Source organism: Stigmatopora argus, chromosome 4 (assembly GCF_051989625.1).
Source record: "Stigmatopora argus isolate UIUO_Sarg chromosome 4, RoL_Sarg_1.0, whole genome shotgun sequence".
Lineage (NCBI taxonomy): Eukaryota > Metazoa > Chordata > Actinopteri > Syngnathiformes > Syngnathidae > Stigmatopora > Stigmatopora argus.
In genome coordinates this window covers 17114684-17141489 of record NC_135390.1, presented here as the reverse complement: position 1 = coordinate 17141489, position 26806 = coordinate 17114684, and the positions used below count along the sequence as shown (strand labels likewise).

The 26806-nt window shown below is 42.3% G+C and overlaps 2 protein-coding genes across 14 annotated transcripts in view; one reads left to right on the top strand and one right to left on the bottom strand.

The window, feature by feature from the left end:
* plcl2 (phospholipase C like 2) overlaps window positions 1-13598 on the bottom strand; it is a 39364-nt gene extending 25766 nt beyond the window's left edge. For 12 of the 13 annotated variants that reach the window (XR_013299980.1, XR_013299971.1, XR_013299978.1 and 9 more), the window contains exons 1-3: window positions 12783-13264; window positions 3014-5497; window positions 2161-2364 (exon numbers count right to left, since the gene is read on the bottom strand). Coding sequence is in view for 1 of the 13 variants with exons in the window: in XM_077598373.1 (XP_077454499.1) it covers window positions 2161-2364; window positions 3014-5497; window positions 12783-12974 (2880 nt within the window). In the remaining 12 variants the exon portion in view is untranslated. The other variant, XR_013299973.1, reaches the window with a different exon arrangement.
* Window positions 13599-17906: 4308 nt separating this feature from the next.
* The window catches only part of rftn1b (raftlin, lipid raft linker 1b), a 64684-nt gene continuing 55784 nt past the window's right edge, over window positions 17907-26806 (top strand). The window contains exon 1 of the mRNA XM_077598841.1: window positions 17907-18273. The gene's annotated coding sequence lies outside the window, so the exon portion shown is untranslated. The remainder of the gene's footprint in view (window positions 18274-26806) is intronic.

The following is a 26806-nucleotide window of genomic DNA, read 5'->3' as shown; positions in this document are numbered from 1 at the left end:
ACCTTGCAGTTTCGTGCATGTCATGTCTAATTTGTGCGCATATAAGCCGTACCCTAGATTCAGTCATTTTTTGAGCGACAAATACGCGAGAAAATATGCTAATTATTTGCTATGCTGAATTGATTTCTCCATTATTTTTTCCCGTGTTCATTTTACGTTGTTTATTTTTTTTACCATTGACTTTGTGCTGTTGTAATTTAGTGTCTACTTTTTTAACTGACTATAAAATTCAGACATGAACAAAATATTTAAGCATTTTGTCGTTTCTTCTCCATGGAGACACGATAAAACAACTTTTTTTAAAAAAGGTAAAAAAAAAGTCTAAATCTGAAAAGAATTAAGATCAGACGAAAAAACAATCCTTTTTGGGGGGTCGGATGCTCCAATATTAAGTACCCAATCAATCATGCTGCATGCATGTTAGCGCCACAGTTTGTCCCCATGGAGGTTTTTTCTTCCGTAGAAGTCACGGACTCTCAATTAAGGACCGGAATGTCAGTTAACACACATGGCCGCGTCCCCGCCGACCCCCACATTATTCACAGTGTGCTTCCTTTTCAAGAGGTCGATTGTGTTCCACAAATACCTGTCAGCCACTCTCCCAACCCTAAACTCAATCGTCCTCTTTCCATCACTAACAATTACCTCCGCAAGGGTCACCTTAACACGCACGGCCACCGTTACGCAAGCGTGCGCCTCCGTGGCGAATTTAAAAAACCCAACAGCCGCAGCGTCCCCACTTGTGGTGTAAGTGATTAGCTGCTAAATTATTCATCGCCTGACAACAACATCCGCTCGTCTGACATGCAGGGGGAGCGCTGGCGCGTAAAAGAATTAAGTTATGAATAAAAAGGGAGATGGGGAAAGCCTGGCATGTTACGTAATGCGTCACTATTTATTTTAATGCGCAACGGACGTGGCGTTATTAGCTTGCCGAGGCCGCTATCCTCTTTAAAGAGCGCCAAGGTCAACCCGTTGATCTGAACAGAGTGGAAAGTGATTATTTTCCGTGGCCGTGGAAGCCTACACATACATCCGCCTATCATTATTATATGGGGCTTTTACTCATTAATGTCGCGGTAGCGCTGGAGTCCATCCCAAATGACGCAGGGTGCACACAGGGATCGACAATCACACCGACGGGTCAATCGCAGGTTATCCATCGTATTTCTATGGTAGTTTGTGGTACGGTTTGGTCATGGGTGTGCTAAGCTAAACTATGTTACTGTTTAATTATCTGTCTGATATCATGGAAGATTACAGTCATCGGCGAATATTCCGAATGAAGAGTTTTGAATTTTTCTTAACCCAATCACCAAAGAAAGCCAAAGCATAGTGAAACAATATGGCAGACGTGTCAAAATTATTTTTGCGTCGTAGTTTTTAGGATATTCAAATTAGTACAAATCTTCGGAAATTGTCAATTTAAAAAGGGGAAACACAGGAAATATTACCTATACATGTATAATCTTCATTTGAATTTGATCATATAACAGAACGTCCGCACTCATTTACTTTCTTGGGCCGCACACACTTTGAAACCAGTGCAATATAGGGATGTCCCAATGCCGATTTTTAAAATTTCAATAGTTTGTTTTTCAAGATATGGTTTTCCCATACTGATCCGATGCCAGAATTTTTCATTCAGTAAAAATAATGCCAAAAAAATGATGTATTTAAGTTGAAGTATTAAAGTGAGTCACCAAGACTAAGTTCAATAAAAGTGATAAGATCCTTGTGGACTTCCTGTGTATGGCTCCAGTTTGTTTGTTTTTTTAATCTAGGTCTACAATGTCTTCTGTGTCTGTCTTGCTACTGCAACCAAGGGAATTTCCCGAATATGGGATGAAATAAAGTTCTAATCTAATCTAAAAAAAGAACAATGTTTTACACCATGCTCTGTTGCCTTCATTAGCTTCTAAAGACCACTCAGCAGGCATGTTTGCCAAGTGGTTTGATTTAGTGCAGTCGAAAAGCATGACAATACGTAAATCACACACAACTAGCCGATGGGATCCAATCTTGTGACAAAATCCAATCCTGTCGGAATTCCAAAAATAGCCGTATCGGATCGGGACATCGCTAATTTAACTGAAAAATGTGGAAGGTCTTTGTCTCATCTCAGGACTGACTTTGGACTTGACATTTCCTGCTACTCACCGAGTCATAGGTGGTGACCACTTTCTTGAGGACCTCTGGGAGCAGACCTTGGGGCTCCATGATGGGATAGTGGTCAGCCAGGTTGAAGAGCAAAAGAGCTCCGCTATCTGGTGCGCTGAGGCGAGGGGAGAGGGCTAGAATGCACTGCTTCAGGTTGGCTACAGCGGAAAGGCCACACAGCTCTTTAAAGGACACAATGGCATTCTGCAGAGAGAGAAGACAAATCGGGAAATGACTACTCTGTAATGTCTGGCTTTTCGGCCAAGTAGACAGTCTGGAAGAAGCTGCAATTAGCTTGCACTTAAATGACCTCGGGCAATCGGACACCAATTAACGAAAAAACGCAAACAGGTAGTGAGGAAGCGCCGACACGGACCGGACAGAACTGACTGTTTAAAATTCAGTCGGTTATGCACATTTTGTTAAGCTACAAGAACAAAGTGAAAAAACTACCGTATTTTCTCGCATATAAAAAAAATGCTGACTGAATCGAAGGTACGGCTTTTGTGCGCACAAATTAGACTTGACATGCACAAAACGCCATAACGCAAGACAATGCGGCCGATACAATCATTTATTTCAAAATAGAGAAAAGACAGATAAAATGCCAAACTAAATTTATTTTGACGTAAAAATAAACCGTATCTTGCATAAAACGTGAAAAAACTCACTCCCTTCAAAGCGACACATTTGTAGTTCCTATTAAAACCATGAATATGGAGGTGAAAATTGTGAATCAGGGGGCCGCTTATACGAGAGAAATTGTCAAATTCAACCACTGTAAGGCAATTTTAAGGGTAAGGCTTATATGCAGAAGTGGCTAATATCCAAGAAAATACGGTAAGTGTCTAACCTGCATGTTTTCTCTGAGGTCCGTGGCCTCCCTCAGCGGTAAGGAGGCCGTCTTGAAGACATCGTCCAGGGCCTTGACCAGCAACACCCGCATGCTGGCGTACTCCCGGCTCCTCTTGCCCTTGCGCACGGACAGGCCTCGCTTGTGGGGCTTCCCGCCACCTCTCCGGTTGGTGATGGCGACGTGAACGAAGAGCAGGGTGTGCGGCAGGACCTCGCCGGTGAGCGACTGCAGCGGCACGTGGCGAAAACCCGGCTGCAGGCACTCGAAGGGGATGGTGTACTGGCCGATGAACTCGTCGCCGATGTAGTCGTCGTCCAGCACCACGAAGCGCACCATGGCGAGCTCCGGGAGGTTGATCTGGAACTCGAAACTCTCGTCGAACAGCGGGTCGTCCCCGTTCTGATTGACCGTCTTGGTCCGCTGCTCGGCACAGTCGGCGGGGATGCCGTGGATCTCCACGTAAACGTAAGGGTCGACCACGTCCCCTTTGGCGCCCGAGCCTTTGGGCTTGGGGAAGTTCTGCCCGCTGATGATTTTGAGATGCAGGAGTTGCGGAGACACACCGGGCACGGAATCTTTGGTGTTGGCGCTGAAGAAGGACACCTGCTCTCGCATGATGGCCGGCCTCAGGACATAACCGCAATTCCCGTTCTGACGGAACCAGCCGATGTTCAAATCCATCATCAGCCCGGGAGTCTGGTAGTTCATCGCCACGATCTGGCAGCCGCATTTCCAAAAGTCCTGCGGGTTCATGTTGCTGGAGTCAATCCGCATGGGACTCGGGTAAACACGTGCCAGGAACTTCTTGTTGTAGTTGACAAATTCCCCGGGAAATTCGCTGGCGCAGCGGCTGGCAAAGACCTCGTTGAACGAGCAGAGCTCCCAAGGCTTCTGGGCCTGGAACGACGTGGCAAAGTCCTTGAACTCCACCGACTTGCACAGAGTGACCAGATCCGAGAGGTCTTTTGAGAGCTGGAAGTTCTTGGGCGCGAGCGTCTGCTGCTCCGCCGAGTCGATGCTCATTCTCTGCGACATCTCCGCCCCCTCGTCCTCGTCCGTAACCTCGCCCTCGGAGCCCGTGCAGTTGGTGCCGAGTTTCTTGCCCTTGAGCAGGATCTTTCCCTTCAGATCCCAGGGGGACGGGAGGTAGCAATCGTCTGGCTTGGGCGGATCCGGGCCCAGCTTGTCTCCGAGGATCTTCTTGAGGTGCTGGAACATGACCTTCTGCTGCTTCAACGAGCAGTGGTTTTCCAAACACAGGATCAGCGGGAACTGGGATGCCACGAAGGCGTACTTGTTGACCACGTCGATGACGCCGCGGAAGACGATCTGAGAGGTCATGGTGTGTCCGGTGTAAATGACGGGCTCGCCGTCGGGGCCGTCCCAGACGTCCAGCTCCACGCTGCGGCAGCCCATCTTGAGGGCGCGGATGTACCCCGTCACGTCGGAAGGACCCCTGAACTGATCTTCTATTAGGTACGTGTTGTGAGAAGCGTTGATGTAGTAGTGGGACAACGGCTGAGTCATGTCCTGGCACACGCTTTTGTGCTCGGGGTCGAATATGTGGCACTCCGGAGACAGCAGATAGTTGGTGAAGCCGTCCAGCGAGAGCCGGCCTCGGAGCCGACCCTCCTCGGACGGCTCGTACTTCTGGATGACTTCGGCGCCGGTGTCCTCGCTGACTTGCGCCGTGCCCTGCTCGGCCTCCAGGAAGATCATCAAATCCTTGGTGTCCAGAAACTCCTTGTTGCTAGAGAATTGGACAAAGAGAAAATAAATTTCCGGCCTGGTGCAGAGGTCGTGGAAGACCTCGATGAACTCGTCCCTTGTCACCGGAGAGCCGACCTTGTCCTTGACCTTGTGGAGCTCTTTGAACTTCAGCTCTATTTTCACATTTTTCAGTCCCGGGCTCAACTTTTTCACCAGCTGCACAGCAGCGCATATCGTTATTTCTCGACTGCGGTTAACATCGGCTTGGCTGAAGAGTTCGCCGAGCCAAGAGGAACGCATGTTATTCTGACTGCTCTCGATCATATTCAGTGTGTGTTTCCCGTAGGAGATCAGGTACCTCAGGCCCGTAATCCAGGTGTTAGCCACGTCCGCGGTGTTGGCCACCAAGTCCAAGGACTCGTAGTTCTCGCCGAAAATAATGGAGAAGGCGCAGTCCTCCGAGATCTGATCGTAGCTTCCGTTGGTCCGGAAAGTGTCCGTGTTCTTCCCCGTGCGGACCTCCTTGATGGACTTCACGTCGATCTTGGCCTTGTCCGACTCCTTCTTGGAGGGCTCCCACCGCAAGGACTGCATGTCGGCGTCCAGCAGGAAGTAGCGGTGGTAGACGCGCGAGTTGGAGCGCACCTTCTTCAGCTCCGAGCCGTCCACCATGGCCGTGATGCAGTCGCTGGCGCTGTTTATCTTCTTCTCGGTGGGCATGCTGCTGAACGACACCGTCTTTTTCCTCTCCTTCCGCTGTCTGGAGGAATCCTGCAAATCCCCCCCAAAATAACATCAATAAGAGGAAATTTACATTTGAATATCTCCTAATAGTCTTTTTTTTTTAAATGCATTGGGCGATATATTGTGACATTATATTTACGGATTTTTCGGACTATAAGTCACACTAGTCACATTAGCAAATAAATGCACAATGAAAGGGGGGGAAAAAGAAATATATCTATATTTATAACTCTATATGTGTATATATATGTATATATATATGTATGTATATATATACATACACATATATGTATATATATATACACATGTATATATGTCTCTATATATGTATATGTGTATGTATATATATATGTATATGTGTATGTACACATATATATGTATGTATATATATATATATGTATATATACATGTATATATGTATGTGTATATATATATATATATATATATATATATGTGTATATATGTGTGTATATATGTGTATATATATATAAATCGCACCTTAGTACAAGTCGCACTAGCAAAAGAATGCACAACAAAATTGGAAAAATATATATAAATTGGATTTGAGTATAAGTCGCACTAGCCAAACAATGTACAATGAAAAAGGGAAAAAATATATAAGTTACTGTTGGTGCACAAGTTATCCAACATTATGTTAAATTAACCGCAAAATATGTATGGACAGTTAAAATAAGCACCTGTTAAGTTAACATATCAACTTTTTGGGATAACAAAATCTTTAAAAAAAACATAATAAGCATAATGAGCTGTTGGTAGTCAGAGTGAAAAAAAAAGTGGTAGACGCAAGTCCCACTTGAGTATAAGTCGCAGGCCCAACCAAACTATGAAAAAAGTGTCTTATAGTCCATAAAATACCATAGTTCATGAATGATCCCCATCATAATCCCCCAAAGCTCACATCACACATATGCATTAGAAACACACAGTTGGCAACAAATTGAAGACAAACAGCCGCACTAAGCACTTTCTTATCACGTCATAACATAAGCCACATTCCACTGGCTAACTATATATGAATTCAACAGTGACATGCACGAGAACCCAGAAACCCAGAGAACGTTAACGCCAAGTATAAACTCTGGTGGGCTTATGTCTACTTCCTGTAGATTAACCTCTATTTCCTTAGGTCAGACAAGTTTTTTTCCCCTCATCCTGTCTTGACTGCTTTACTTCATCCATGCATTGATCGCCTTGAACCTATTTTTTTTTAGAGCAGCGTCCATTTGAGCAATCCAGGAAATGGGAGGGTGAGGCTAGCAAGACTTGTGTAAGTCAGTAACCCTCCAACTGATGCAAGAATAAGCAATGTGCTCACACACGGTGACACTCGTCGGCGACGGTTGCGAGAACATCGCCGGCGTTCCGGCAGTTTCGGCACCTGGTGAACGCCCCGCGCGAGGAAATGACAAGAGAGGCTCTCTTTCTCTCTCTTCTCTCCCTCGAGAGGGGTTGGAAAAGCGTTTTGAAAACACACGAGCGCTTGTAGCGAACAAACAAAACACCTGTGTCTTCTCAGGGCCGGGACGTGACGGTCACATGAGATGAGACAAGAGACGGCAGTGTAAACGGCTTATGAATGCTCAATGTGGACGTCTATCGACGACGTTAGCGTGACCGCCTTCGCGGAGGGAAAAGGAAAACGGGACGAGAGCTGCTTGCTCGGGGGGTCTGTTTCATTTGTGGCCCATTATTGAAAAAAAGGATGGAAACCAACTAGCCAATCGTTGGCTGGCATTGGAATTTACATGTTAACTTGAAAAATTTGAATGCGCGTGCCGGAAGATCAAGAATATCTGCACACGATTGACCAATCAATTGTGACAAGTGAAAGGCTGAGTGGTTAGCGCATCGGTCTCACAGTGGGGAACCTGGGTTCAAATCCAGGTCAGTCCACCTGCGTGGAGTTTGCATGTTCTGCATGGGTTTTCTCCGGGTACTCCCGTTTCCTCCCAAATTCCAAAGGCATGCATGGTAGGCTGATTGGACACTCTAAATTGTCCCTACCTATGAGCGATTGGTTGTTTGTATCATCGTGCCCTGCGATTGGTTGGCCACCAATTCAGGGTGTCCCCCGCCTCTGGACCAAGGTCAGCTGGGATAGGCTCCAGCACCCCCCCATGACCCTAGTGAGGATAAAGCGGTTCAGAAAATGAGATGAGAAATAAATAATAGGGCGGCCCGGTAGACTGAGTGGTTAGCAGGTCGGCCTTACAACTCTGGGGTCCTGGGTTCAAATCCAGGTCAGTCCACCTGTGTGGAGTTTGCATGTTCTCCCTGGGCCTGCGTGGGCTACAGCACCCCCCGCGAGCCTAGTGAGGATAAAGAAATCGAGTTTTTTGCTTAATCGGGGTGCAGAATTGTACACAATCTAATTTACAAAAAAGAGAAAACAATTATTTGTATTTTTAGTTAGTCCATTTTTTTTAATTTTTAGCTTTTTAAAATAGATGTGTTACAGTACATGTTAAAAGAGAAAATATTCCATAGCCTTGGATTTATTAGGTTCTTTTTTAATTAAAAAAAAGAAAAACAGAACATTTTAAATATCCTCTATTTTAATTTTTGGTCACAACTAATATTTTTAGTAAAATGTCAAAATAGGATTGATATAAAAGGAAAAAAACAAACAGAACAATTGCTTATGGCAGGTTTACTCAGGCAAACGCAGTAACAAAACAGTTCAAAATATTTCCCCATTCCCACTAATTTAAATCATCAAATACATAGTTCTCAAAAACTACATCTAAAAACCTTTTGTTTCGATCCCGTGTCAACTCTTCCGAGCAAAAACAAAAAATGCTAAATGCATCAACCCCCCGATTGACACCTGATAATTTGCAACTGTTTCACGCTAACAGCCTGATGGACCAGTTCTCTGTTTTGACATAGCAAACAGCTAAAGCTAACACTTCTTGTTTGCTGAACACTTATGTAGCATACAAAAAAAGAAGTTTAAAGCCCACACCCCTTGTTGTTATTGCACAATTGACAGTACGTGGTTTTGGGTTGTGCTTACCACATACTTCATGAGTAACACACAAATGTTACATTTTAACCCTTAGGCTTTTTTTCCTCTTTTTAACCGTTTTGGCCTCCATTGACGGCAACACAAAGCCATTTAGTGGACTGGGAGACCTCCCAGTCCAAATGAGCCATCGCAAAACTATTCAATGATTAACGGACTCAGAATACTAATCACCGACAAGTCCGATTCCGTTGGCTACTCGTGAAAACTAACTTTGTTTCATTTGGTGTGTGGTATGCCATAAAATCATTCATTTTCCCTGTTGGAGTGTACCGAGGCATTAAACACCTTTTTAAAAACTACCGTTATGACATGAAATGGCTCCCTGATGGAAAAATAATGTGGCTTGAAATGAACCAGACAAATTAGCACTTTTTTTTAAATTCAATTTGCCCAATGACACAATGTTATTTAATTAGAGCTGTCCTAAAAACATATTTTTGCCCCCTAGTTCTCCTAATTTAGAATCAAACGACACCAAGGACCAAAACGTACATCTGAGCCTGTTTTGACAATATTCTTCTCTATCCTAATTTTTTTGTTGCATTGTAGCTATTTAAAAAATAAATATTAAAACCCATCTTTTACCACCGGATTTCTCTCTTGTAAAAATGTTGCATAGTACAAAAGATACTTTTGTGTCTTTGGAGTACATTATTTTTTAATGCTTTGTAGCGACTAATTATTATTTTTTTAATCTTAAAAGGTCATTCTTTTGCACCTGACTCCGATTTCCTGAAAATGACTTGCTCGGACCCGATTTCCAATCACGTGATTGGATGGAGGACATACCTAGTTGTTATACTCCTGTTTTATTTTATTGCTCGTAAGCAAAAACGAAGATAAACACTACATTTATTTGAACTGGGAAGACTGGAATGGAGTGATCAAGTTTAACTGCTATTAACAGCGATAGAAAAATACATTTCGAAAAAATGATTTTTTTCATCCGATTCAACCAACTGATTTCCAAACGCGTGTTTATAATTGAGGGCATTCCATTTTTTTTATATATTTTAGTGCTGTACTGTATTACTACTGTAGCAGAAGCGTGGAAATTTTGATTTGATGACACTATTTCCTTCGTGAAAATGAATAGTTAGACCAAATAAGAGGGTTAAGGGTTGCGTCTAATTATTGATGGAATTAACATTTGGATCATTGGGATGATGTTGATTGTAAATAGCTGTAGGCAAAGCAAAGTGGAAGATGAGGAAAATTCAGGTCCAACTGGTTTTTGTTATAGTCTCAAGAAAAACCAGTGGCGTGTCCTGCAGGGTTTCGTTTGGTGTGGACACGTGGAATTATGTCAGTCAATGTTGGGACAGGGTCAGACACTTTCAAAGGATAACAAGGGAACAGACCAGAGTGACTCAGAGAAAAAAATAACAAGGGGGAATAGACATAACTATGCTGAAGGATGTTCTTATTGCATATTTTTGCATTCGAGTTGATTCTGAGTAACCAAATTTTGTGGATCCACCGATCTCATACCTCAGAAATGTATTAAAGAAGGAAAAATGTCGTTTTTTTTTTCAAATTGTAACAAAGCTATCCAAGATTTAAGTCATACAAGAGGGCTATTAATGAAAAATGGTGTTTGTGTCTGTGAATTTGAATGCAGATTTTAAAAAATTGCCTTAATATCGTTGAATTTTACAATTTCTCGCGTATAAGCCGCCCCCGATTCACAATTTTCACCTCCATATTCATGTTTTTATTAGGGAGAGCAAATCTGTATTTTTGAGATACTGTATGAATCAAAAGCACATTATTAGGGTCAATATCATAAGGAATTAATTCATCAAGTAATGGTTGTTTTCTTACTGCAAAACAGAAAATAACTTTACTTTGTCAGTTTCAACTGGGACGGTTCTACGTCGAAATGGATCAGCTGGAAACGGTAGCCAAGATCAACACGACGCAAGTGTGTGTGAAATGAGAGGGCGTTATTTACGTGAGCTTTGTCTTAACGTGGCATTTGATTGCCAAGCGACTCCCGCGATAATTATCCATCTGTGTTGGCACGGCAAAAGGCCTCTATGGCACGCGGCCATTTGAAAAATATGACTCACCGCGCATATCAATTATCTCGCGTGCCGATTCGCGGGGGCGCGCGATTATGGGGCTCTTCTGTTTTGTTTCCGTTTTCGGGCCGCCGACCTTCGCCGCTTTGAATGCGCGGTGTGGAAACTTTTGGGCCGCAGAGAAGTCCATGTATCGGAATCATATTTTGATTAAAAGGGCGGATAAGAGGCTCTTATTCATTTTGAAAGTATGTAGCTAGCCAGGGGGAGTCAAATGCCACGGAGATAAACTGCACTTTTTGCCAGTCTGGGAAGTTCTAAGGCTGCAAGAGTCTTCTTTGGTGTGACATTTGCCCCCAGGAATCGCAACAATATTGTGTAGAATGAAGGAAATTGAGTTGGTAGTCAGTTCAAGTGGATTCGCAATTTATTGCCATTAACAGACCTGAATGATTTCTAACAACAGCCTGTCTGTATGTAGTAGTTTTGTTTTCAACCCGGGAAACCGTATCGGCCGCATTGTCTTGCTTTATGGCGTTTCGTGCATGCCAAGTCTAATTTGTGCGCATACAAGCCATGCACACGATTCGGTCATCATTTTTTTGCGACAAATACGGCGTATATGCGAGAAAATACAGTATATATTCTACAGACTACATTCACAGTGGACCTCAGATTGACCCTTGGGGCACACCGCATTCCAAGTCATTGCTTTTGGGGGAACAACTCTTACTAGAAACGTGGATCTAATATCAAATTGATAGTTCATATTTGACAGAATCCAAGATTTTGCAAGGGTGATTTAAACCATTTAAGACTGGATTTTAATGAAAAATAAGTGTAGCTCACAGGAGTTTCAAGTAATAGCTGTCTTTAAGCCATTCACACCCAGGAATCGCAACCATATCGTGAAGAACGAAGGAAATTTGAAAGACGGCACGCATTGTTGTCATTAGAGACAGAATGTGAGGGGAAATTAACGAGCTAGAACTCAATGACTCAATCTTTTGCCTCAAATGCGAGATGGTTCCACACAGTTAATGGACTTTTACATTGTGTTCTTCCTATGAATTTTGATGTGCCTATTCCTCTAATAACTAAAATTGGTACCACGCATGGAAAGGACAGTTTGAAACGATTTGTGAGGGGAAATCGCAATCTTGGATGTATGAAGAAAGCACGGACAAACTTTCTTGAATTTTTACTACTAGTGTTGTGGTCAAGACCAAACTATTCTAGAGGAACTTTCCCGAAAGCAAGAACATGACATGACCAAAACATTTGCAAATCGGGAACAATACGCAACCAAGATTATAAAACCACAAAACTTAAAATATTTGGGAGTTTTCCCCATAAAGTTTTGGGTGTAACAATCTCAGGCTAAATAAGATTGGTTATGAAATAGAAATTAAACCAATCGCTATTCAAGAAGCTAATCAATCCCAACATCTATATAATCAAAAGAATGTTTTTGTTCAAATATCACATTTCAGGCTAAAAAATGTTTTTTTAATTGTTTCAGAAGAAATGTAAGTGCGAAATGTAAGTGCGAAATATGTGTACTTAAATGACAAATGTCATATCATCATTTCAAATATGAATAACGTATCGCATCGTCATTAAATTGCCGATTTGTATCCCTACAACAGCGGATGACATGATGGTTTGAAGCAAATTTTCACAAGTTCAAAGTATGCTGGCAGAACAAATCCTGGGTTTAAATCTTATTAAAAAGACTGTAATGTGTGCACGACAGCATTTAAGCCTATTAAATCCATCTTCATGAAGCCAGAATGATGTCAGCATTCTTGGCTGGTCGGAATAAATCTTGCTGAAGCAAAGTTTGACTACCACAACACGTCTCTGACCACAAATGTGGTATTTAGAGCTGTTTTGTTGCTCTTGTGTACAGTATTAATGGCTTTACCGCAAACAAGTCACATGACATCCTCTTCCAAACTAGCTTTTGGGGGAACTTTTTGAGCAAACCTGAGCATTACTAACAGGTGGAAAAGACCGCAGGGGGTTTCGACACGTGTGTGCTTTCGTCATTTTTGCTACCTGTGAGGCAAGATAATGTTTGTAAAATAGTACACTGTGTACTTCTACGGTCTTGATGTAACGAAAGCATTTGAGGTGAAGTGATTGCGTGTTGGGAGAAAATTCATTGGTGAAAACACTCAAATATGTTGTTTTCCTGGAGCTCAGGTGGAGGCTGACTTTCACCATTTGCACCCACCTTAATGATGCTGCTCCTGCGGGGCATGTCCGCCTTGCTGTCGTTCTCGACGGCGGTGGCGTCGCCTTGACCGGCCGCGTCTTCACACATGCCACAGTCCCCATTCGACACCGACTCCTCGCCGGGCGTCTTCCCCGCAGCAGCCGCCGCGAGCCCCGGCACGCTGGCCCCGTCCTCCTCCAAGTCCGCCATGGAAGACGCACACTCGCGCTGTTCGGAAAGGAACTCCCGGTTAGGATTTAATCCAAATTCCTGCTCGGGTACATCCGCGCGGCGTGCTGCTCCTCGACCATCCGCCGCCGGGTGCTGGAAGGTGCCGCACGGCTAGCACGGGAGGCGTGTACGCGGCAGGAAGACGACGACGGCGGCGTCCCTACGCCGCACCGTAACATCGGGACCGGGCTGGACACGAGCTAATTAGCCAAAATATGACGGGGGTGTGGAAACGTGTCTTGCTTGACGGCAAAATCCCCCCCGCGGCACGACTCACCGGGGGCGCTCCAGCTCCAATCCGGCGTCGCAGCTCTCCATCCGGGGAGGGAGCGAGGGAGGGGAGGGGGGCGGTGAGTTAACAGCTGCTCCAGCCAGTTAGCTGCGGCTAGCTACCTAGCTAGCATGCTAGGGAGTTGGCTAACTTTATTTGATAACTTTCCGGGCTTGAAAACAAGCTCCATTTCGGGAAGTACGAGGGAAACCGCTACGGGTTTTAAAGCGTAACTTCACTCTGTGTCGGGGAAAGAGGAAAAATATAAATTGTTAGTCGCTCTCGAACCGACCGCATGTAACACAGACGTACGTGTGCGTTCACGTCCAAGTTGTGGCCGCGTGAACGCGCGCCGACGAGAAACAATGTGCTGTCAATAAAATGTCAATCAGTTAAAACTTCAAAATAAAATAAATGAGTCGATTGTTCGCACTACTCTGGTCAAAATGGATTGGACGTCTAAAGTCGCCAAAGGCAGCGAGGGAGTCGAGTGTGAAATAGTAACAATGTTGTTGAGTCCTGGCAATTCGTCACACAGTCTTGAATGCTTGTTTGTCAATTGTAATAAAAATGTTTATGATTAAATATCGATACAAAAATTTGTTATACATATATTGTTTTTTCCATACGCCTTTTGAAGGGATATTTCCAAAAATCAAAGCGCAAGTAAAAAATAAAATGAAGCAAGGAAAGAGATTGGTACAACTACGCCACCTGCTGGTCATTATGGCGTAGTGAAACCCATCTGATCAGATTTGCTCGTTTCTGCGATAAATAGTAGAATGCAGTTCATAGATGACCTCATTGATAGTTAATAAATAGTTACTACATATTAAGATATTTTGAAAACATTTAAAGATGTAATTATCCATTAGCAATTCATTACATCTAATGTAAAAACAGACTATTTCCTGTTAACGAAACAGGCTATAGATATGTTTTTAAACAACACCACCTGTTTGTTATATAAAAGAGGCATGCTGGATAACACTCTAAATTGCCCCTAACTTCTGATTGGTTGTTTGTCTCCTTGTTCCCTGCGATTGGCTGGCCACCAAATCAGGTTGTCCCCCCACCTGGTGCCCGAAGTCAGCTGGGATAGGCTCCAGCACCCCCCGCGACCCTTGTGAGGATAAGCGGTAGAGAAAATGAATGAAGGAATATATATATGTACACAAAATGTAATCATTTCCAGTGAAAAAAACAACTCAAGTTGCATTATAAACAAAAAAGCACAATAGCGCACACACTATAAAGAAAGCGTCAAAGTGCTTTTTGAAGCCTGAAGAGATTTAAAAAAAAGTCAACCTTGCATTTCTTTTTATCCTGTCAGCTTGTTAAAATGAATATCGAAAAAAGGTGACGTGCACGTCTGCGCTCAACATTTCAATAGATGAGGCAAGAGATTTGGAATATTCCCACCTGCTCGGCTTTGTTTACATTTTAATGGGGATGGATTCGTTCTTAAAATGATGACTCACATGTTTGCTACACCTGCATGATAACACTTTATCATTATCATGCAGCAGCAGTCCAAAGAAATGTTCCAAAAAAGCACAAATTGAAAAGACAAGATGCTATTATATGTGTTTTCTGAACAGATGTTGCGTTTTACACACTTTTAACTAATTAAAACTAGAGCTACTGCAAATGACCGTTTCCATAGTCCGCTAATGAGGGAATTTAACTCATATTTAAGTCGCGTTAATTACAAGATTCAAAATTTTTGCCAGAAATGTTTTCATTGGAAAGCAAAAGTATGTGTTGAGAAAAGTTGGGACTATGAATAATATGGAATTATCCTTATCAGATGTCGCAAATATATTATTTTAACTCATTCCAGATATAATCGTTTTCTTCGCATTGTTAGTTACAGAATATTTACTTTTTTCCTTTTTAAAAATCAATAATTGATTAGAATTTATGTTTATACAAATGTAAAAATAAAATAAAAAATAATCATAAAATACAAATATTGATAAAAAAACGAGAGGCCTGTATGTTGTAGTTTTGTATACAAATGTAAAAATACATTAAAAATTAATAATAAAATATAAATACAGATGAAAAAAATGAGGTCAGTATGTCGTAATTTTGTTTTCAACACGGAAAATACTAAAAATGACGTGAAAAATGATTTTTCTAAAACAAAAAAAATAAATACAAATTTCATTTTACAGACTACATCCACAGGGGATCTGAGATTGACCCTTGGGGTACGCCACATTCATCTTCATTGCTTTTGGGTGAACATGTAACATGAAATCGATACTTCATATTTAGCAAAGTGGTAGAAGACAATCCAAGATTTTAAAGAGGTTGTTTAAACCCTTCCAGAGTGGATTTTAATGAAAAATAAGTGTAGCGCACACTAGTTTAATGTAATAGCTGCCTGCCTTCAAGTCAAGCTGACAGCTTAATGCACCAGGATAGAAATAATGTGTGGGTGCAGGGGGGAAAAATGGAAATTTCGTTTCTCTTTTTGTCTGAAAGGTGGAGTGGAAAAAAACATCATGGTGAGCTTGTCTTTTTTTAGGTATTCTCATTCAAATCATATTTTCTTATTCTAGTTAAAGTTGAAAAAATGAATAAAAGATGAGAAATCCTGCTTTGGTGTCTTTGGCTTTTTTGCTGCTCATTCAAAAAGACGGAAATGTTAGGATTTAAATTTTGGGACATCAAATGAAAAAGACTGTCTTATTTTGTTTGTTTGTATCTCAGCTGGTTTTTAGAAGGTATTTATTAAGCAGTAAAGCAAATGTCAGTTTCACTCAACTTTGTGTTCTGTGGGCAAAGAAAACAACCTTTTTGAGAAATGTGTGTATACAACTATTTCAAACATATTTTTTAAAAATCATAATCTTCTTGGCTTTGATCACAAAAAAATTGCAACATTTTCAAATTAAAAAAAAAAAAAAATCAATTTTCTGTTATTTAAAAAAAATTAAATAATCAGTTTCAATTTTCAAAATAGGAATCAGAACCTTCCTCATATGTACGATTTTTCTTCTCAATGGCTAAGAATAATAATACAATAAATTTTAAAAATATAAATAATGTGGTTAAAGCCACACTACGTTTGTTGTGCTGTTTAACGTGGTTAAATGTTTAACGGAAAACACATACATTGGCCGCCAGGGGGTGGTGCCCCCTCTCTAAAGAAATATGGAATTTTAAAGCGTCACACCTGTTTCCTGTTTTTGACAGGAAATGAGAGGGCTCTTTAACTCAAAGCAGAATCGAAAATGCCTAATTCATCTTACAAGAAACCACCCTTAAGTCAATAATAACTTATATTTTGACAAAAAAATCTTGCATTGACAGTGATAGACGTCCAATCCATTATGACTAAGAGAGGCTGATGGCAGCAAACAATTGAACCATTCACGCTCACACTCATCTATCTCCCTAGCATGCAAGTTTTTGGGATGTGGGAGCAAAGCAGAGTACCCAGAGGAAACCCACACAGGCCCAGAGAGAACATTCAAAAACCAAAAAGAAAAGTCTGGACCTGGGATCTAACCCTTGATCTCAGAACTGCGAGGCGGACGTAATAACAACTCAATAACTAATCAGTAAAAAAAGGGGGAAAAAGTCAATTTTTAAAGTAAATGATTGAATTTGCCTGAACCAGCTCAAAGTAGATGAAAAATGTGGACGTTAACAAGACCAAATGATGCACCCCAGTTACTTATAAGGGAAAAAAACAAAAGGGCGGAAGAGGTAAACAAAAAATATTATAATAAAATTTAAAAAAACACACAATTTTTTAACTTCGAACAACTTTCCTGACTTTTAACTGACTCAAATGACAAATAGAGTGTTGCCGTCCTTATTACTAAAAAACGGGTGGCGAATACGCGGCTCTCGAGTCGCATGAGGCTCTTTGCTTCTTATCATATTTTGTATGTACTGCAGTTCTTTGCCTGGTTTCATGTTTCTTTTATTTTTATTATCTATTAAAACACTTAAAGTCATCATGGCCCATTAAAAACAAATACATGATTTTTTTAGCGTGTCGGTCTCACAGTGGGTTCAAATCAAGGTCAGTCCACCTGTGTAGAAGTTTGCATGTTCTCCCCCGGGCCTGCGTGGGTTTTCTCCGGGTGCTCCAGTTTCCTCCCACATTCCTTAGACATGCATGATAGGCTGATTGGACACTCCAAAATTGCCCCTAGGTATGAATGTGAGCATGAATGGTTGTTTGTCTCCTCGTGGCCTGCGATTGGCTGGCTACCAATTCGGAGTATTCCCCGCCTCTGGCCCGAAGTCAGCTGGGATAGGTTCCAGCACCCCCCGCAACCCTAGTGAGGATAAAGCAGTTCAGAAAATGAAATGAAATTATATATATTTTTAAAACATTGGCCAATTGGACCTTTTTATGCTGCTTCTAAAGTGGCTCTTTCACCCTCCCAGTTTCAAATGTTTGCTCTTTGTGTCTAAGTTATTCACTGTGATTGGTTCCCTCCCACCCTGAAAAGATGGAGCTCCCTTCCACCCTCCAACTCTGTCTGGTATTTCCCAAACGAAGCCTACTCCGGCACCCCCACCCCGTCCGTATCCCCCTTCCCTCCCCTCCCCTTCCAGGATGCCTTCTTCAGGCAGCCGAGCGGAAGCTGCTCGCCAGACGTCGACGCGAGGCTGCCGGGTCACCACCACCACCACCACCACCACCACGGCCGCTACCGCGCTCTCATCTCAGACGACCGCGCGGACGCGCACGCAGACACCCGCGCGCGCGAGCACGCAAGGCGGCCGAGAAGGGGGAAGGAGGAGGCGGCCGATAATGTGACAGGATGTGGCTTCCCCGAGCTGGCTGGCACAACAACATCCGCACGCGCTAAGCGGGGACTCGAACGCGTCTTCGAGACGCTCAACGGACAGCCGCCCACGTGCGTGCGGTCACGGAGGAGAGCGAACCGACGCAAGCGCTATCCGTCGTCCCCGCTTGAGGGATGCTTCGCTCCTCGTGAGGCTCGCGCACTCGACTTTGATCCACGACGTGAGGTAAGTTGACTTTTTGGGCATTTTCTACTTATTTGGAGCTTTTTGGGGGGGTGAAAACCCGCAATTCTGATGTCGGTTTGGGAGAGGGTGATTCTAAATTGACAGTTTGGGCACAAGTTTTGGCGCACGCGCACGACCGAGGCGTCACGTGACTTGGACAGGACGGTTGCAAAAGGGTCTGTCAAGTTTAAGTCAACTAATTGGCTGCCATTGACGGCGGTGGACGTTTAATTTAATGGAATAATCAAGACAAAGTTTACGCACGTTTGCAACATATCAGCGATCATCGAAGTGGATGGACGTCCAAAGCATTTGAACTGGGAGGGGCCGGTGGCGATCTCCCAGTTCAAATGGAATGGTCGCCGTCAATGTAAGTGATTTAGACGAACAATATAACAAGTTGTCTCTCATTGACTGACATAACGATATTTACGGCTATTTTTTTAACGTTTTCTGTTTATTAAAAAATTATGTTACATGCATTTTTTGTTGTTTTTCTGACTGATTCTATAATTTTTTTTCCTGTCTGCTTCAGTTTTCATAAAATCAGCATTTTTTTATATTCTTATATTCGATATAATACATTTGTATTAATATATTTTCACTCAAAACCAGCTCGAACTCATTTGCATAATAAGATACATTTCTCTGCATCCTCATAGTTGGCTGATTTTCCAATATGTCATGAACTATAACACAATTATTAGTATCCGGTGTCACAAATATTATAGTATCATTTTTTAAACACATTGTTTACTTAAGGCTATTTTTAAGTGCATGAATAGATTTTCAATAAAATGTTTCATTTTCCAAACTGCATATCATCACAAGGGTGCTGGAGCCTATCCCAGCTAACCACGGGCACCAGGCGGGGGAGACACTGAATCGGTGACCAGCCAATCACAGAGCACCAGGAGACAAAGGACAACCAATGATAGCTAGAGACAACTTAGACCACATGTGTCAAAGTGGTGGCCCGGGGGCCAAATCTGGCCCGCCGCATCATTTTGTGTGGCCCGGGAAAGTAAATCATGAGTGCCAACTTTCTTTTTTAGGATCAAATTAAAATGAAGAGTATAGATGTATATTACATTTCCTGATTTTCCCCCTTTTAAATCAATAATTGTAATTTTTTTATGTGTTTTAAGTTTAAAATTCATTTTGTAAAATCTAAAAATATATTTAAAAAAGCTAAAATAAAGTTTGTTTTAGATCTAAAAAAAACTGAATATTCAGGGCTTTTAATCCAGTTCTTTTAATCCATTTATACAAAAAAATCTAAATATTATATCTAAAATTAAAGCAGCCCGAGAACCAACCCGAGTCTGACACCCCTGACTTAGACTGTTCAACCAGCTAGCTTAGCATGAAAACCCACACAAGCCCAAGGAGAACATGCAAACTCCACACCGTGAGGATCCACCTGGGATCGAACCCACAACTCCAGAACTGCGAAGCCCACACGCTAACCACTTTTCCACTGAGCCACGCTTTTCAATAAGAACAATACTAAAACGTAACTTTACAGGGGGAAAAAAACAACAAACTACAGCTATAAATTTCCAAGTTTTTCTAACGACGCAACAATTCATCCGTTGACCGGTGTAATCGATTCGCTGCCGACTGATGTAATAACATTGGAAGACATATCAGTCAACATATACGTTTTCCCGTATTTTAAACGTTTTTTGATCATTTCAAATTGTGTACGCCGTATAAAAAAATGTTGTGCAGGATTTTATAAATACGTTTTTTTGTAAAACTGATCTGGTTTTACCCATTTCGGATCTAATCCGGATCGTGACGGTCACTGGCAGCAAACGAAAACGTCATTGTCGACTGCTAATTGCTTTAAACATATGTCAATCACTTGCGACTTTTCACTTTATACATATAGCGCGTCAGCAAGCAATGTACAGTCAAGCTGTCAGTGTCATACAGCGACATCTACAGAATCTTAAATTTTGTGCACCGATTGATTGGGCACCCCGTCCACTTTGGAGACAAAATTAGACTTTTAAGTGCGCCCTATGTGAGTAAATATGTGCCGTGTTGCATTTGTACGTTTTTTTTTAATCGTTTAATAAGGGGAATTGCAATCATTAATAAGGGGAGCAATTGGCCTAGGTTGCCAGGTATGCCAACTCGATCACGACAAAATGGCCAACTTATTTGGGGCGCCTTGCGAAGACTGGGGAGTGACGGGCGTACGTGATGGCGACTTGAAAAGGAAAAAACAAGCTGAAGGATGTCAGTGGAGAGGAAGTAAGAGGGGGGCGTGGCTTAGGGGGGGTTATGAACAGAGAAAAGAGGTGCGTACATGTTTGTGTGAGGGAGAGTGAAGATAATTAGTTCCAGGCGCTGGCCCGTGGAGTTGACTTTTTACGGTACACAAACACACACACACACACAAACACAGTAAGCATGTCCGCACACGCGCGCCTCGTAAATGTGGAAGCCATTGGCGTTGTGTCACGCTGCGACCGCAAGAAAGAGGTCAAAGTTCAATTTGCGGCGGGATGGACTGACGCTGACCAAATGCGGAAGCTTTTGTTTTTGCGTGGTCGTTCTGCGCGCCAGATGTTACTTAGTTGCGGGAGTGTTTAGCTTGTTCTTTGTCTTTGTAAGTGTGTGTGTGTGTGTGTGTGTGTGTGTGTTTGTGTGTGTGGGGGTGGGGGTGTCGGGGGTTTTAATCTCCAAAAAATAAACATCAACCTGAGCATCAGACGTAATAAAAGAACATTTTGGTTTTACTTTGGCATGAAACAGGCTGTTCTTGCATTTCATTTGGGAATTAGCAGCAGAACATTGTAGTCTGAAAGCATAAACACTTTTTTTAACTCATTAGCTGCAATTGGTGGTTTACTTTGGCAGTTTTCAATCTTGAACCTTACATAGAAACAGACTAATGAACAAATTAGTCGTTTTCTGAATTTACCAGGGTCGCGGGGGTGCTGGAGCCTATCCCAGCCAACTATTGCGCCATTAATTATATATACACAATTTCAGTTATTAATTTGTGTTTTTTTAATTTTAGATGTGTTTACTTATGAGTTTTGTATTAATAAGGGTTCCGGAAAAACTGTAAAAATTCCCATTTTTTTGTCATACCTTTTGTTCAGGACGACATCCATTTTGTTTTTGCGAGAAATATGTCATGGACAAACAAAAATCTGGATGTGACATTGATAAACCCAAACCTGAATTTGAAATGCTACAATTTCCTCTAAACTACAGTTTGAAATCTTAATTTTTGAGGCGATAACATTGACTTCAACTGTGACTCAATTGGCCCGTTTAGGTGGCGTTAAATGGTCTCTCTGTCTGTCCTGCTTTGCGACCCATCGGACAAATCGTCCCTGCCGCGTCTTGCAAACATATCATCACAGTCAGATAACAAGCATGTACCTTGTCCCTGACTTCTCTTGTAATGACCGCTTAGGAAAATTGCGGCGCTTTATTGATCGTGTCGTATCGATAAACGCCCGAGGACCCGACAACCCCAGGCCTTTTTTTTTCTTTCTTTCTTTTTAATTAATGAGACGGCTTGAAGGAACGAGTCTTAAGCTCGACTTTGATTTGAACTCAAAACTTTTGGAGCAGGGGGAACTCGATGACTGCCATTGACGACTGACGTCCATTCCGTTTGGATCGTTCGATATTTTGAAGAAAACGCAGTTGTTTACGATTTTGTGTTGCATTTGTACAGTGGTACCTCGACATACGAGTGCCCCGACATACGAGCAATTTGAGATGAGTAAAATTTTGAGCAAATATTTATCTTGAGATACGAGACACATTTTGATATGCGAGCATATAGCGGACGCGAGAGGCTGCTCATAAGAACATCATGGCCACTGTCTTTCCTGTCGCAACTCCCTTGTGTAATGTCTCTACGAGCACTGGGCGGAGCGTTGCATTTTTACAGTGTTTTTTTTCCCGTTAGTCAGTGCGAATGGCGGAGCTTGTTCGCTAATATGAGAGGAGTATATACTACTTCTCGTTGGCAAGTGGTCGTGCGTTATCCTATTGTGAGGACATTTGTGTGCATCATTTTGGGAATATTTTGAAGGGAAGACAAAAGCAAACAACCCTCGATAGGTTGCATCTGAAAGTCAGGGTGGAGGCGGGGCAAATAGAGCCAAGAAAGGTATCAAAATTTCAAACAAAATTAGAATTAAGTTTAGTGTAAGGTTAGATTAAACTTATTTTTGAGTGTGTCTGCATCATAATCCAAGTTCATTTCAATTTGTTTATGTTATGTTACGAGTGCGTTGCCGTGCAAAAAGTCGGCACATATTTACTCACATAGGGCGCACTTAAAAGTCTAAAATTTTCTCCAAAGTGGACTTTAGATGAGATTTATTCATCCCGTATTCAGGAAATTTCACTGTCACAGTAGCAAGAGGGTGAGAATACAGACACAGACTTGACTTTTGTATGCACCAAATTCAAGATTCTGTAGATTCTGCTTGGGTACATTGCTTGCTGACGCGCTATATTGATACAGTGAAAAGGCGGAATGCGCATGCGCATATCATGCTTAAAGTATGACAATTTTAGCAGTCGGCGATGACGTTTTCGTCTGCGACCAGTGATCGAGACGATCCGGATTAGAGCCCAAATGGGTAACATGAGATCGCTTTTACAAAAAATATGTACTTCAAAATTTTTTCACACGGCGTACACAATTTGAAATCATCATAAAACGTATAAAATACGGGAAAAACGTTGACAGGTATGCTTCCAGCCCATGGCCGAATCGTTTGACACCACTGCCTTAAAACGATTCAAGGTTGCTCCCCACAGGTAGCCGGAATAGGCACCAGCGCCCCCGTCGACCCTTGTGACGATAACCGATACGGAAAACGAATGAACAAATGCCTCCGAGCTGTTTCTGACACTTAAAAAAAAAATTCAACGTGTGTACTTTCCCCCCCCAAATGGAACACGAAGCCAATTTTGTCTCCCTTCGAATTTGCAGCGTTATTTTCCAGGCCGGGTTTGCCTCGACAAATCCCGGTGCGGATGGATTATGCTTTGCAAATCAAACTCGTGGGCGCCCAAGGCGTGCGAGAGGAAGAAGGTGGTGTCGATGGTGGTCCCGAAGCCCCGCGGAAAGAGAGAAAGTGACAATGAAAGGCGGGAGAAGGAAAGATTGCTGCCTATTATTCTTCTCAGAAGCCGACAGTCGGCGAGGGGCTCGTTCCCATGGCGATGGCAGCCTTCATCTGGCGGACAACGTCCGTGTGTGTGTGTGTGTGTGTGTGTGTGTGTGTGTGTCCGTGTGTGTGTCTTGAGGTGGCGGTGGAGGCTTTTGGCCAGGGTCCTAAATGTGCATTCTGTCATTTTTCAAGTTGACATTTTGTCGGTTTGGTCCTCGTTCACATTTAAATCAAAAGTTTTGGCTAGTTTGCTCATTTTTAGCCTTCACCACCGCCTGCGTTGGTGCTAACGGCGAAGGCGCTCGTGTTAGAAAACATCCAAACGACGAAAATAACGCTCGCTCGCAGGAAGCGGGAAACCGACAGTTGTCGTCTTCCTGTTTTGTCGCAAGCGAGATTGGAAAGTACGTGCAGGTTTATTCAAATATGCAGAACGGCGTTTGTTTCCTGTTGAAACTGTTGACTGAAATTTCAAGGCGGGGCTGGAAGCACATTCGCTAGCGCAGTTAGCTATGAAGCTAAAGTATTGAAATTGGGGGGAACATGAATTTAAAAAAAGATGTTTGAAACTGAATGGTTAAGGCTTGGTCTGGATTTTTAAAAACATAAAAATATATATATATCAGTTTCATATTTGCCTCGCAAGGGTCACTGGGGGTGCCGGAGCCTATTCCAGGGCACCAGCCGGGGGACGCCTTTAATTGGTTGCCAGCCAATCGCAAGCAGACAAACACCCAATCGCTCATAGCTAGGCACGATTTAGCATACAATTAGCCTAGCATGCGTGTTTTTGGGATGAGGGACGAAACCGGAGTACCCGTGGAAAAGCCAAGGAGACAAAGGACAACCATTCACGCTCACACTCATACCTAGGAAAAATTTAGCGTAAAATTACAGTTCCGCTACGGCCCCCTCCCTGACTAGGCGGGTGCACTTCCTGCTCGTCAAACCGCCCCCCTCCCCCACCTCATCCTACCATGAGGACAATTCCCGAGCCTCCCCCCCGAGCTTCCTGTGCTATTCTTCATTGTGTCCTCACAATAGCATGAGACGGTCCTTAAATAGACCAACGTCTGATTTGGAATGGCAAAAAGACAATTTAGTATTCATTCAAGAATCCGTCCATCTGTTGGACGGTATAAACGTTAAAAATCATTTTCTTGGCGGGTTAATGTGCGAAAAGCAAATTTCACATAGCGATTCCTATAATTTTTATTGGCGTATCTCAAGTAATTTTTTCCCCACTTCCACTGTTTTTCCCACTTCCAGTCTAGGAAGTGGGAAAAACAAAAAAAAAACGGGCCCCACCCACATGAGAGCTAATTGGCCAATTGCTCCCCTTATTAATGATTGCAATTCCCCTTATTAAGCGATTTTTAAAAAAACTACAAATGCAACGCGACACATATTTACTCAGATAGGGCGCACTTAAAAGTCAAAAAATTTCTCCAAAATGGACGGGGTGCCCAATCAGTTGGTGCACTACATTGAAGATTGTGTAGATGTTGCTGTATGGTGCTGACAGTTTGACCGTCTGGGTACATTGCTTGCTGGCGCGCTATATTTATATAGTGAAAAGGCGGAATGATTGATGCGCATACGTATATCATGCTTAAAGCATGACAATATTAGCAGTCGACGATGACGTTTTCGTCTGCTACCAGTGACCGAGACGATAAGGATTAGAGCCGAAACGGGTAAAACATACAAAAAAACATACTTAAAAAAATGTTACACGGCGTACACAATTTGAAATGATTAAAAAACGTATAAAATATGGGAAAAGGTATGCTCCCGGCCCTTGGGCCAATTGATTGACACCACTGCCTTAAAACTATTCAAGGTTGTTCCCCACTTTCTGCCCATAGGTAGTTGGAATAGGCTCCAGTTTTACAAAAAACTTTTTTTTTTAATTAATAATTTTCTTGGACAAAAGTTGTTATGTGGTGTACGCAATTTGAAATGATAAAAAAAACATAAAATACGTGAAGTTGGAGTTTGCATGTTCTCCCGGGCCTGCGTGGGTTTTCTCCGGGTACTCCGGTTTCCTCCCACATTCTAAAGACATGCATTGGCAAGCTGATCTGACACTCTAAATTGCCCCTAGGTATGAGAGTGAGCGTGAATGGTTGGGCTCCACCACCCCCCCACGAGCCTAGTGAGGATAAAGCTGTTCAGAAAATGAGATGAGACGTATTATATATATATATATATATATATATATATATATATATATATATATATATATATATATATATATATATATATATATATATAATATATATTCTTAACTAGGTCTACAATGTCTTGTGTGTCTTGTGTCTGTCTTGCTACCGCAACCAAGAAATTTCCCAAATATGGGATGAAATAAAGTTCTAATCTAATCTGAAAAAAAAAAATAAGTATGAGTTGGCATGAATGTGGCCTACAGACCAAACAGAGATGGACACCCTTGATTGAATTCATCCGCCCCACATATTAATGTCATAATTCATCCATAACATACCTCATATATGATTTCCAATCCATGTTCATCCTTTCATTTTGATGTCCGCCTTTCCCGTCTTCTCCTCCTCCTTCACGCTTGTTTGCCTTTCATTGGCTCTCTGGTGGGAACAAAGACGCGCAACGGCGTGAAAAATCAGCCTTATTTACTCTCCTTTATTTATTTATTTCAAGCGGCTTACCCGCGTGTACTCTGCCTCGCACCCTCTTCCCAATGAGTACGTGAATATTCATTTCCTCCCATGTTTCTTTAATGCTTCACGCTTGTCTACCTTCCACACAGCGTGCGTTCTTACCACCCGTGTTGATGCGCCGCCGGTTCTGTTGCCCAAATCAAGTCGTCGGCAGTCGTAACAATGTCGTTTTAACGCGCTTTCGCTATTCACAGGTTTCGCTTTTGCGTCTCGGAGTGAGTGGAATGAAAATTAATGAGCTCTTTTCCGTCGAACACGATTCGCAATAGTTCTACGAACAAAGGGAAGACTGGTACAAAGCGGCAAAAAGCATTGATATGTTCTATTATTCAAGTGCGGCATTTTTACGCAACAAGGTTGGTGATTAAAAAGCAAAGTTCTCCAACGGTTCAAACTAAAGAAACAAAAAGAATGCGCGAAACAATATTGGAAGAATGCATATTGTTGTTTTTGGGGAAAAGATGGCTAATCTGGCAGCTCATCTTTTGCTACGATGGGTTTTTTTCGGAAGAATTTTCGAGGCTGGCGGCAAAATAACGAGCGTTTAAGTTTGTAGAGAGGAATGAAAAAAGCGGTGAAATTGGCTACTTTAATCTTTTTTTTTTTTCTTAAAAAAAATAAAAAATAAAGATTTTTTTTCGTTCACCACGTGTGGGGAAAAAACAAGGG